Below are 13,590 nucleotides of genomic sequence, written 5' to 3' on the forward strand. Positions count from 1 at the left end.
AATGATTAATAAATTAAAAGAGGTAATAATTGTCTGTTAGACTTTTTTGTTGTGCGATATCATTACAATCATTATAACCAGTTTATAATTTCACTTTTCAGTACTAAAAGAACAGGTCACAGACTCGGTGTAAATGAAGACAGGAAACGCTCAGGTCAAATTGTTCGACGGCGGGGTGTCGTAGACTCTGCCTGGCAGAGGCGCCACCACACGCTGGAAGTTGAACTGCAGACTCGACTGGTGAGTTTTGAGTTTCAACTGAGGAAGGAGTTCGATAAAAGATGACTTCTCCTTACGTGGTCGAGACACATAATGGGGGGTTTAACTTCGAGAACTGCTACAGGTAGGGTAAAGTAACATAATGTAACATAATGTAATGTATCCAGATAAATCGAAACATATTAGTCGAGGTATAAGTTGCTACTTCTGCTCATCTCTATTTTAACTGCAGGGTCCCTTCGACCATAACTGAAAGTGAAAGAAATAAACGACCACATTAAGGCTGTTTTTATATTATAATTATTGTAGTGTTTATATGTTAATTATAAATCTTACTGCTACTTTACTCTTACTAAGCAAGTCTCTTTATAAAACAATGTAAGCGAAAATATATTTCTGTGAAATGATAGCGAATGCAACTATAGAGAGCGAGCTGCCTTTGTAATTACAGTGACAGAATTGGTAATGACATATGGCATTGAATGAATGACTGAGTTTTCATTACAATCATCATTATTACCTTGCATCAACGATACGACAGTAAGTTGCCATAACTGGCACTCAGTCGAATATTGCTTGAATCTGAGCAGATGAAGTGTTGTAATTCATTCATTCTTTAATTCGCACAGGAATTCGCAGTTGCAAGCTTCTGGCGATCAAACCACAAAGCTCAAAGCCAAAAAGACTGGCACCACGATAGCCGGGGTGATTTTCAAGGTTGGTGTGCTTAAATTTGAGCTCTGGAGTTTGAACCAAAGTATGTATTTATTTAGAACAATAGAACGGCAGCTACTACCCTCTGGATGATAATAATATTTGGGGTTCACTACATAAAAAAACTGGGCCTGAAAGTCATAATGACACGTGTTACCTGAACGAAATCAGACACAATGGAATAGTCAAACATGTTGTAAAAGTACAGTATTCTGTTCACAACGTATTAAAATGAAATAATGTTTATTTTCAGCTTTATTCATTGCACTAAAAATATTTAAGTTTATTTCATGTTGTTATTCTGTGCAATCTGTTATACAGTGTTTGTGTGTGCCCCTAACATGGGAGAAGTATCTCTATGATAGCATTTACCTTAAACTACAGATAACAAGATGTAAATCCCCCTATATACTGTTATATTATGGCCCTTATCTCATTATTTAGAACAACCACTGTTCTTTTGAAAGTATAATAAATGCTTAAATTTAAAAACTACACTACCTGTATGTTTTAATGTCCATTGGTGATGTTATGACTGGCTTTCAGGATGGGGTTGTTCTGGGTGCAGATACCCGTGCTACATCAGGGGAAGTTATCGCTGATAAGAACTGCTCCAAAATCCACTACATCGCCCCAAACATCTAGTAGGTTTGGCAGACACTGACAAACTCTGAACCATTTGAGAATCAATGAGTGTTCCTTGCTTTGATATAACATCATGTAATGTTCAGTCTTGCTCTGAATGAATGAGTCTTTACACAATGCCCCTACTCAGTTAGTTATGGCAGTTGTTTTACATTATGATGAGACACAACTACCTCACAGTGTGACCATATTGAAGATCTTGATTGCCCTTGCATAAAATAAGAGTGAGTAGCAGAACAGCATCTTCAAACATGTTGAATTCCTCTAATATCTCAGGATCCTTGAATCCTTGGTCATAATGTAAATAATGATGCTGACCCTTGACATAATACCTGTCCTTTTGCAAATTTCTACCTTGTAGCAGTAATACACACTGAGTGTTTCACTCAAGGCCAGATCTACCCTTTCTTTTTTGGCAACACTTTCTTTTATAGCTCACCTAACTTGGTAATATATCCATCCAGGATTAAGCACAACCTGCATTGCGGATACATTGCCACAGGCTCGACTCAACAGACTGAGGAACTCTTTTATTCCTCAGTCTGTTAAATTATTAAATCAGCATCTGGGCTATAAGTAAGCCGTAAGGTTCATGGATGGCCTGAGCACGGGGTATTGAAGGTGATGCACTACAGCCACCTTAGGATGTTCAATGTGACAATATTTGTTGTTGTTGTTGTGTTTAAATGTTATGTTTTTGTTATATATGTCTGTTATCTATGTGAAACCTTTGATGCCATGGGATACAAAACAAATTTCAGAACAATCTGACAATAAAGTGAAATCTTAATCTTAATCTTAATCTTAATCTTACATAGATAGAATGTGGACTCCAGTCTCCTGACAATCAATGTGTGTTCTTTCTCCACAGCTGCTGTGGTGCAGGCACAGCGGCCGACACAGAGAAGACGACAGACATGCTGCGCTCCAACCTGACCCTGCAGGGCCTCTCCCTGGGCCGAAACCCACGCCTCATCATGGCCTGCCGCATCCTGCAGGACTTCCTCTACAGGTGCCTGCACCACACCTGCATGTGTGTGTGTCAGTGTGTGTATTTGCATGTGTGTGTACTACTTTATACATTATAATGAAGATTAGTGTTTGAGGACATGCAACAAGAAAAAAATGCTTAAATGCATTTGTTAAAGACTTGGGATCTAAAAAATGTTGCATTCTTCATTTTTTGCAAAGTTCAGTGTAAAGTCATGAAATGACTGATTTTACAATTTTTTTATGTAGGAAAATGTAACATTTGTCTATATTTATCTCTTAAAGTTTACAACAAAATGCAGTGGTCATTTTGATCAGTTAAATCAAAGATCAGTTGAAAACAAACTCTAAAGCAGCAGAACTGGCAGCCACAGCCACAAAAATACTAACCCAGATTTGACATTGGTTAATGAATTGAAGAAAGTGCTCCTTTTTCTATCTGTTATATTTTTCATTCATACAAAAAAACTATGAGGCATAGATATGATTACAAATTCAACCATTCTCTGCCTGCTGGAGGTAATGCATACTCTATACATTCATTGAATACATCTATAATAATTTTGGCCCTTTATTTTCTCACATAAGTAAAAAAACTTTTAGAGAGGGTACGTAGTCTTTCCGTCATGAATATTACTTAGACAACCAAATTTCTAATTTGTAATCATTTTTTAAATTTGAAACTGCAATCTTCATGATATTCCTATTCTTCCCTGAGTATTGTTCTAATGGGTAAATATTGAAATATCCCATTGTAAGACTAGTAGGAAACCTCCACAGACTGTTCCTCCCATCAAGCCTGTCTGTTGTATTCTTGCACCTGTTTTTCTGGCCTTGACCTATTTTATTAATATTATTGGTTGATTGTTTTGGGGGCGGGGTCTAGGCACAGAGGCCAGATCAGTGCCATGCTGCTGCTGGGAGGGGTGGACTGCACCGGCCCCCACATCTTCACCGTTGGCCCTTACGGCTCCGTCAATAAGGCTCCCTTTGAAACAATGGGTTTGTGGCTCACTTTCTCATGCATAGCTCAGCATGGCATCACTGTTTTGGCTTTTGTATTTCTTTTAAAAGTATAGGCAGTCAGTCAGTATCAAGCCACCCTATTTTTTTACATAGCTGAAGTAATTTACTTAGCAAAAAGAAATCCAGTGGTATACATATGTGTGTGTCTTGCAGGACACATTTTTGTTTTAACATAATGATCATTTCCCCACTTCGCTACCAATATGTTAATATGATTAGAAAGAATATCTTGGTGTTTATCAAATATTTTGTCAGAAGTCAGAGGGCAAAATACAACTTTAAAAACATGTATTTTGTTTGATTTCAGGATCTGGAGATCTCCCAGCCTTGGCAGTTTTTGAAGACCGTTACAAACCCAATATGACTGTGAGTTACTGTTAACATTACTACATTGTTAAATGTTAAGAGGTTATTTTAAGAGGCAGCACTATGAGCTAGTGGGAAGGGGGTGTAGCCAAATAGATTCTGGTTGCCTGATGCCCTCCTGTTTGGTTTCATCAGGAAGAGGAGGCCAAAAAATTGGTGCGGGACGCCATCACGGCAGGAATCACAAACGACCTGGGCTCCGGGAGCAACGTGGACCTCTGTGTCATCAGGAAGGACGAGGTGGAGTACATTCGGCCCTTCGAGGCTTCCAACTACAAAAGCCAGAGGTGAGTCTCAAAGATTGGCAAGCTGTGACCTTGGAATATGAAAGGCACAGACTCTAACTTTAAATTAATAAAGGTTCTGGGGGTAGCGCAGTGCGGGACTATGTAAAAACTTGGCTTTGGCTGAATGCAATTGTATCAAAGGCGCACAACTTGCTTCGGCACTTCTGCAGAAGCCATGGCAAGACAAGCCCGATGTCAGATTAGCTATTCCAAATAGGGTTGCATAAAGGGAAAAAGCATAATTAATAATTTAATTAATTAAAGTTTTGGTTGACTTTTCATGAGTAACAAGCTTGATTTACTTAAATAGGGATTACCCATCAAAATGAATTACTTTTATTTAATTGTGTTTAATTCATTTAAATTTTTTTAAACTCTTCGTTTTTGTGGTGACCAGAATTATTTCATATAAAGGCTAGTGCTGTGAAGGTGTGCTTTCACAGCTGGAATCAGCTGCTAGCAAGTGACCCTTATGTAAACTTGTTCGCTTATCGTTCATCCAGAACAATTTAAAACTGTTTCAGGTGTCATTTGCTGACAATGACTAGGATTCCACAATGGCAAAACAAATCTGCTCCGTTCTGCCTGGGATAGTCCTAATATACAATTGCTGAATCTAACAAACAGAGAAAAAAAAAACAGTTTTGGAGTGATTATCAAATGCAGATACGTTCTCCCCTGTATTTGTAGTTCATCAGTAACCATTGGTGTGGAATTACTGAACAATCCCTCCATTTCTTCACATTGCTTTCACCCCCTTTTCTCCTAGCTTTAACTGAGCTGGTTTGAGCAAACTAAATGTCCAATCACATGTAACAAGAATACATTGCATAAATCTAATACTGTACCAACAGCCTGCTCCCCTACATATATAGATTGGGATCGCAGATATTTCATTGGCAAAGTTATGGGTTAAGGGGGCATACCTCATACCTGTACAAGACTGAGTTTGGCACTTTTGACTTTTTTATGTACATACAACTGAGTATATAGTAAATGGTGTATATAGTATGTTGTATCTGTTTGCGTCTTCTCCAAGCATTACGTTATTGCTGTATAAATATCAATGTTACTTTCATGAAATAAGCTTGAGGCATCTCTTATCCTTTTCATTAAACAAATGTTAATACCAGTGTATTCTTATAATTTCTTTTAACAGGGTGGGGAAATACAAATACAACAAGGGAACCACACCTGTCCTTAGTGAACAGATCACAAGGCTGCAGGTGGATCTGGTTGAAGAGTCTGTGCAACAAATGGAGGTTGTATAACTACTGTAACATGAGAGTGCCTGTAACACAGCAGAATTGTCATTCCCACTTTTTCATTGTGTTTTATAAGATTTTTTTCTGTCAGCTTCTTGCATGGTACTGTGACTGACCTATAAGTCTATGTAGTATTTTCCTTGTCTTCATCAAGAGGAAATAAATCCTAAATACAATAAATAATACATTTCTTGTTGTTTTTATGTACATGTTTCAATAGCAGGTCTCTGTTGCAGCTCCCCTGTGACAGATTCATAACATATTTTGTGATAATTTACCTTCAGCTCTAATGGATATCATCCTCAAATATTACTATAGATCAGAGGTTTTCAACCTTTTTGGGGCTAAGGCACATCAAAGGTCAAACCAGAACGTCAAGGCAGACCAACTTAAAATTGGTTATCGATTATGAAGACTGTCACACACATTATATGCTATAATGTCATTAGCGAGATTTGACCCACATTGCCCTACAGCTGACATGTCAAACAATTATCAAACAGTTAAATCACACAGGCAATCGTATAATTTATTAAAAATACATTGAAGTGCATCGGCGCAAGAACTTGTCCGACATAGTGCGGCATCATGAACAGCAGCGTACTAAAATAAAACAAAAAAATTACTCCATTAACCCTTTTGCACATACGGTCACACTGGTGTGATTTGCCATTTAGCGCATATGCTAAAACCGGTGCGATTAGAACACTAGATTGGAAAAATTCTGACTAATTTTAGCTGTGAGGAATACTTGATATTAAAAAAAATATAGGAAATGCAACCTGAAAACTATGAGAAGCTTAATAACGCTAATGAAAACATAACGATCCATGTAACTTAACACGCCCGCTACATAGCATAAAAAATAAGTTACGTGCGAAAGGGTAAATAGCACAATGTAAAACATATAAGTATAAGTGCACACAGACACACACCTATATAAAAAAGCATTGGGGGCATACTTCACTTTGCCTCACGGCACACCGGTTGAGAACCACTGCTGTAGACCATCAGTAAGTGAATTCATACAAATAAGTGCATGAAGAAACCACATAAACATGAACTCTGTTCTCACATCATAAATAAATAAACCAAGGTTTCAGTTATGGAAACAAAACTGTGATTTTATGGATCAATGTCGGTGGTTTGGCTGCTCTGAATCGGTCTCATTAACTGCTCTCATTTAAATTGCTTGGATTGTATGGTATAACATTATGTAACAAGTCAAAATGTAAGCATTTGGTATGTTTCTGAGTCAGTAGTAGATCATAGTGATTACAGAGCAAGGCTTGTAGGTATATGATTGCAGATGTGATTCCCAATGAGCCCTCATGCAGAGCAGATGTAAGAGCTTGTATCAAGTCATGCTAGTGATTTATGTTTTTCACATTCACCCCCACACCAAACTAGCAATAAGGACTGCTTCTTAAAGAGAATTCCTTTGCTTTTGTACTTCTGCATTCGTGGTTTAAAAACCATCCTGGTTAACGCTGTCTTCAAAGTCTGCTGACCTCCTAAAGGCTGTCATCAACCTGAAATATCATGCACCGCCTAGCAGCCAGTGACATCTATTCGTTGTAACATTCCAATTGGTCCTTACGTATTATCAAGGATAATCAGGTGACTACATCGCTGGAAGTTCAAACTGAGAGGTTTGCTACTAACTGATGATGGGCATTCTTTTCCGATTTTTTTCAGGCTTCTCTGCACAACAGTTTTTTTTTCCTGGTATGGCCGCCTAAAATGTTTAGTTGTATACAATGGTGTCACTCCTATGTTTTTTCCCTGTATTTTTATTATCGTCATGCCTGTTGTGAGATGGAAGTTACAGTTACAATGAAGTTACACAGGTACAAACTTTGACAGACTACACATCATTTTATAGTTTTGGACAAAGGAAAACCAACTTCTGATATACGTATCAACTCTGATAGCCTACTTATTTAGTATTCGTGAAGGACAGCTCTGCATAGATCTACTTTAAGTCATCTCGAAAGTTCACATTTTCCTCCACTCTGAATTCAGACGAAACAAACACAATGATGAATGAATCTGCACTGATTCAATTAAAAAAGGAGGCATGTACCTATACATTTCTGTCCTGTGCACTTATCCGCTGCATATTATCCCGGATTTTTCTTTTTTTTTTTTTTTGGTTGGGGTTAGGATTGGATGTAAACTAGCTAATTCTACTTTTTTAAAAAAATCAAGGACAGAGTACATCATCTCACTGGTGAAAATTTGAAGAAATCCTAAACCACCATTTGTGTTATACGTTCGCCCCGGTGTCTGAAACGTGTTAGTGCAAGCGAGCGATAAGTAGCCTACAATGTAACCTGGGCAAACGAGTTCTGCCTAGCAACAGTGAGATAGTCAGTGAAAACTGACTACTAGATTTTATTACACTATATTAAAATAAGTAGACTTTAATTTAGTTGAATACCGTTTTTTGAATAAAGTGTCAGTGCAACTCATAGGTAATTTTATTTATTTTTGCTTGCTAATAAAGAAGGGGGTTAATAGGTTACATCTGGGTAGCCAGTTAATTTACATTTATAAAGATACATTTATATTGTTATACCACCACAATGTTAGCGTGGTAGTGTTCCTTTACCTTCTAGTACAGATACAAAAATGTACATCCATGCAGTGCCCCTTAGACTCAGTTGACGTCGCAGTTTATATATTGAATGACAATTTCACTTTCATTTTCAGGAAGATTCAGGAAACCCAATATCTGCTGTGTGGCTTGTGTGAATGAAACATGGCTCTTCTTGACGTTTGCGGAGTGTCAGATTGGGTTAAAGAAGATGGATTTAGTGCAGAAAGAGCATCAGTGGATAAAGTCAATCACTTCAACTTCGCTGCTCACAGGCAGGAGTTTGCGGTACCAGTCGGCGTTGATGTAAGTTGTTCAGCTGTCCTCGTCACGCGTGTTGTCGCCACAGTTGGCCGCAGTAACTCTAACTTTTATTTCGATTATTTTTTTAAGTTAACCGAATATGGCATATCATATTTATGATTAACATGTATTCAAACATGTTCCTCTCTCAGAATCTGTCTTTAGGACCGTACCTTTATCGCGTGATATTATAGCGGGAAAATGTTAGACACGGAACACAGTTATGCAATAGTGCAAATAACAGTGACGATAATGTCAATATAAAATGTAACTCTGGTCACACTGAACTACACAGTTCCCGGTATCCTAGCATCCTAAATGTTCATCTCCTCCTGCCGTCCTTTTTCTGCGCGAGGAAAGTATGGTGGCCCACAGGCGATAGCACCTTCCCTGTACCGTGCAGATGAGTTCTTCGGGTGTTTCTCACCGTGCAGAATAAGTGCTTGTTCACTGTCTGAAAATATGTTTCAGGGGAGAATTATACATTTAACCTGATGAACGAAGTATTCACAATTTGTGTATCTCACCACAGTGTGGAGGGAAGCATGTTTCTTCCTGCTTCCCTCTGTCTTTGTCTTATGTCTTTCTCTAACTATATGGTTTATCACTTTTATGACCACATTTACGTGAAGAATATTGATGACCAAAAGTACTAACTAAATTAGGGGATGCAATTTACAAACCATTAACAAACCAAATGTACAGAATAGTTCACCAGCATTTTGAGTTGAAGTGGAGAACCTTAGCATGTTCAAGACCAGGTTTGACACAGCCCTGGATACTGTTGTTGTGTAATTTGGTCTTGGTATACCTTGCATTGCTCCAAATGGATAATTATAAGCCCTGTATCTCTGACGTGTCTACAGCCTGCAGAGTTTCTTAAGCCACTCTCAGATAGTGCAGATGGGGTGGAGGGTGTGAAGATCAAGCTGGACCATGGAACCACAACTCTGGCCTTTAAATTCCAGCATGGGGTGATGGTGGCAGTGGACTCCAGAGCCTCTGCAGGGTCCTACATTGGTGAGTCTTTCTCTCTCTCTCTCTCTCTCTCTCTCTCTCTCTCTCTCTCTCTCACACACACACACACACACACAGATATAAACATACTTATATGTTATATACTTATCACACATACATGCAATTTTCATTGGCAGAAAATGAGGCTGTAGGTAGAGGGGGAAATGAAAGCATAGTGGAGTGAAGAGAATCTGAGACTGATTTTGTAGAGTAGTTGAATGAGATAAGAAGAAAAAGCAATGAATGACAGAGGGAGGAAGAGAAGAGACGTTGGAGCTGCAAAGGATGCTGAGGGTGGAGAGCCTGATTGTCTTGGTTATCACACTCATTTTGTCCTACTAATAACCAGCTTTCTTTCTCAGCCACTCAAATGGCTAACAAGGTGATCGAGATTAACCCCTACCTGCTGGGGACGATGTCAGGGAGTGCAGCTGACTGTATGTACTGGGAGAGATTGCTGGCCAAGGAGTGCAGGTGGGACAGGAATAATTGTTCCTTCATTCATCGATTCACTTACTAATTCACTTACTAATTCATTCATTCCCTCATCCATCCATTAATTAATGAATGCACTTACTCACTGACTTAGTTCTTAGTTTCAGGATGCTTTATGCAAATGTGAAACTGCACAAAATATTTATTTGCTAGAAATAAATTCCATGCCAAAATACAAAGAATAGTGGTATGTGCCAATTCAACATTTGTCAAAGGCTTTTTTCAGATAGTTGTCTTGTCTGGAATTAAACATGGGGTGGCAGCGTAGCATAGTGGTTAAGGAGAGAGATTTGTAACCGAAAGGTTGCTGGTTCAATTCCCCCCTGGGGCTCTGCTAGTGTACCCGTGGGTAAGGTACTTAACCCACAATTGCCCTGTAAATATCCAACTGTATAAATGGATAACATTGTAAAAGCTGTAACCTATGTAAGTCACTCTGGATAAGAGCATCTGCTAAATGCCAATAATGTAATGTAAAGAATGATATACCATTTGTTGGAATATGCTATTTTCTCTTAAGGTTACACAGACAGCAAGTTAACCCTTGTTTCTCCAACACTTCCCCAGGATATACAAACTGAGGAACAAGGAGAGGATCTCTGTGTCTGCTGCTTCCAAGCTGCTGGCTAACATGGTGGCCAGCTACAGAGGGATGGGCCTCTCCATGGGCACCATGATCTGTGGCTGGGACAAGAAGGTAAAGACACCACACTTCCTGATACCTATTCACTGTGTGGAGAGCCATATGTCTACTGAAAAGACCCTCATGCTTAAATGTGTCCAGGTAGTGGTTATTCATTTTAATAACCCATGATTTATAAGACCTAAATATTCACTCTGACAATGTACTGAGAGGATTTCCTCCAAGACAGACCAATAGAAGGATTTCTTCATTAAGCCCTATTCATGCATAACTCTTTTAGCTCAACAGCCACAATAATAAACTGCATTCAGTGCTGTTGTGTGTTCATTCACATCCACATATTACATATCATTATTGTCATTTAGCTGACACGCTTATGCAGAGCAAATTACATAGGTTTCAGTTTTTAAATCAGAAATTCAGAAATTTAAGAGGTGGAAGAGATGAGAGTTTTGCATATTAAAAAATGTCAAAAAATAGTGAAATATGAAACACAAAGAAAGTTAATAAATATACTTTGAATAAATCCCACTATCTTGCATAGGGTATAAAATTATATAAATAATCGCTACTGGTGTATAATTTCATCATAATTTTATTGTAATTTGTTATTACAGTTAATTCTACAATTGAATGTAATAATTTAATGTGTAAATTCTACAATTTACATTATTAAAATGTGATCTCAAAGATGCAATTACACCTTAAACTCCCTCACTGCTGTCCTGCCTCCACAGGGCCCAGGGCTGTTCTACGTGGATGAGACTGGACTGCGGCTGAGTGGGAACATGTTCTCCACCGGCTCGGGCAGGAACTACGCCTACGGAGTGATGGACAGCGGCTACAGGTATGACCTGACCGTGCCGGAGGCCTACGATCTGGCCCAGAGAGCTGTATTTCATGCCACTTGCAGAGATGCCTACTCCGGGGGAACAGTCAACAGTAAGGATCCATTTCCTTTCCACTTTACTCATTGTAGTATTATAGTAATGTGAACACATTTTTATAATGAAAGAGTGATTTCATATTCACTTCAAATATAAAACAACAAACATCTATGAAGATACAGTATCTTTACATAATCATTTTTGAAATAAAAAATATAAATATGAATCATGTTAATTATTTTTGGGTGTCTCCATGTGATTTTTTGATGTTTTGACATAACTGTATTCTAACTGTATTAACTGTATTCTTTCAAATGTAATGTAATAACTTGTCTCCTATTAATCATTTTGACTGTCTCCACAAGATTTAGCACAACATAGTCTAAAATACCATAGTGCAGTTGCTGTTTGGTCACCAATTTTTCTAGTGTGATACATGTCACCTCAGTCATAGTTACCTTGTCAAACTTACATTTGTTTTCTGTGTTCTTCCCTGTCTTTCAGATCCTTAGACAGGGTAGACTGTAGAAAGCCCTATTTCTGAGTTGCATCTCCTTGGCTAGTCAATTAACTTAAGAAGCCAGTGTTTGTCATCAGCAGAAAGTTTTTCTTTTTCTTGCCATATCAAGTAGTCCCAAGAACTTAGCTAAACGGCAAAGCTTTTTTTTTTCTCAAAATACATTTGTGCTTGGTGCTACATTATTAAATATGAGTTAGTCACTCTGAATAAGAGTGGCAAATGACTGAAGTAATTTTTTTGGTTGTTATGGACCATTGCACTCAATTCAGTATCTTATTACATGTTGTGCATGAGCTTAAAATCATTGTTATGAGTGGATTGGTTGCTTTTTGCAAGCAGAGTATTTAAACAATATCTATATAGTCATGATTTTACCCCAGTGTGTTTAATCAGTACTATTGATTCATTTATTACTAATTCTTAGAAATGGATTGCAGTGTATTTGAAAAATACATTTGTTTTTTTGAGATTTCAGACAGAATTAGATGCCCTTGCTTTACTGATCTGATGGTCTGTGAGAGCCAAGGAAGTTTTAAAACACCATTACTTTTCCTGTGTGATGGTAACCTGTGTGTGTTCTGCAGTGTATCACATGAGAGAGGATGGCTGGATCAAAGTTTCCCAGGAAGATGTTGGGGAACTTTACCAGCAATTTGCCAATGAGAAGAAATAAACCCTCCTGCCAGCTGCCCCAGCGTCAACCACACACCATAAATAAGAGACAAGAAGCCCACATGGTCATTTTGGCATTTTCTGTGATCGTTTTGTATCATTGTTTGAACTTTGTGCAGTCGTTGGGAAAAAAAAAGGTTTGTTTTCAGCTTCAATAAAACACTTTTATGGCAAATTTTGTGTGTTTTTAAAATATCAGACATTGCATTGGATATGTTTCGATGATATGATGTGTGATCATTCACCCTTAGTATGCACATAGCAGAACAGTTATTAATACATAGTATATAATAATGCATAAAAACCACAAACATCATCACATGATAAATAATACTAAGTCCAGGATGTCTTTGGATCCTGCGAAGAAAGCTATTTTGATACTCTCATTTTGAAATTTATACACTATCCTAATTTAAGCCGCCAAGATCATCATAGAATTCTGTAGCTGTGTTCCCCAATCCCCCAGTGTTTCCCCAGTCATAGTCCTGGTGACCCACTGTGTATGCTGGTTTTGATTCCAGCTGAGCTATCACTTATTCAGGTTTGATTGGGTTGTGAAATGAGTTCTGATCTCTATTTGATCTTAACTAAACATCTGCTGTCAGTTTTTTGTTCTCTGTTGTTGGTGTTGTTTTCCTGTAACAGAAGTATACATGTGAGATCTTTCTGTAAGTTATTTCTATTCATTTGAGTCTCTATTAGTGTTATATTTACATTAATTGATTAAGCATAATTATCTCCTCAATGGGGCCTAGAACAAGATATTGAACAGTTAATTACACTTAACTGAGACAGCTCTATCAAAATGGTTCAAAGGGCAGGTTGACAAAAATATGCTGAATAAACACCTTTTCTTTTTTCATGTTAGTAAAAAACTGCATAGTTCTAAAAAAATATACAAGACTAAACAGAGAGATACAAATAAATATAGGTATTTGTTCA

At 37.8% G+C, this 13,590-nt stretch overlaps 2 protein-coding genes across 2 annotated transcripts; both read left to right on the forward strand.

Annotated features, from left to right (window-relative positions):
• Positions 1-281: 281 nt before the first annotated feature.
• psmb13a (proteasome 20S subunit beta 13a) lies at positions 282-5,518 on the forward strand. The gene is made up of 8 exons (XM_036555165.1): positions 282-343; positions 849-936; positions 1,480-1,577; positions 2,450-2,590; positions 3,455-3,570; positions 3,902-3,960; positions 4,096-4,247; positions 5,407-5,518. Exons 1-8 carry the CDS (start codon positions 282-284, stop codon positions 5,516-5,518), a joined length of 828 nt encoding a protein of 275 aa, XP_036411058.1.
• A 2,758-nt stretch (positions 5,519-8,276) lies between these two features.
• On the forward strand, positions 8,277-12,649 carry psmb8a (proteasome 20S subunit beta 8A). Its single transcript, XM_036515672.1, has 6 exons — positions 8,277-8,417; positions 9,281-9,434; positions 9,794-9,905; positions 10,494-10,623; positions 11,307-11,511; positions 12,561-12,649. The coding sequence occupies exons 1-6, from the start codon at positions 8,277-8,279 to the stop codon at positions 12,647-12,649; spliced, it is 831 nt and encodes a 276-aa protein (XP_036371565.1).
• The last annotated feature ends 941 nt before the right edge of the window (positions 12,650-13,590 follow it).

The sequence above is a fragment of the Megalops cyprinoides genome, chromosome 21, assembly GCF_013368585.1.
Source record: "Megalops cyprinoides isolate fMegCyp1 chromosome 21, fMegCyp1.pri, whole genome shotgun sequence".
Classification (NCBI taxonomy): domain Eukaryota; kingdom Metazoa; phylum Chordata; class Actinopteri; order Elopiformes; family Megalopidae; genus Megalops; species Megalops cyprinoides.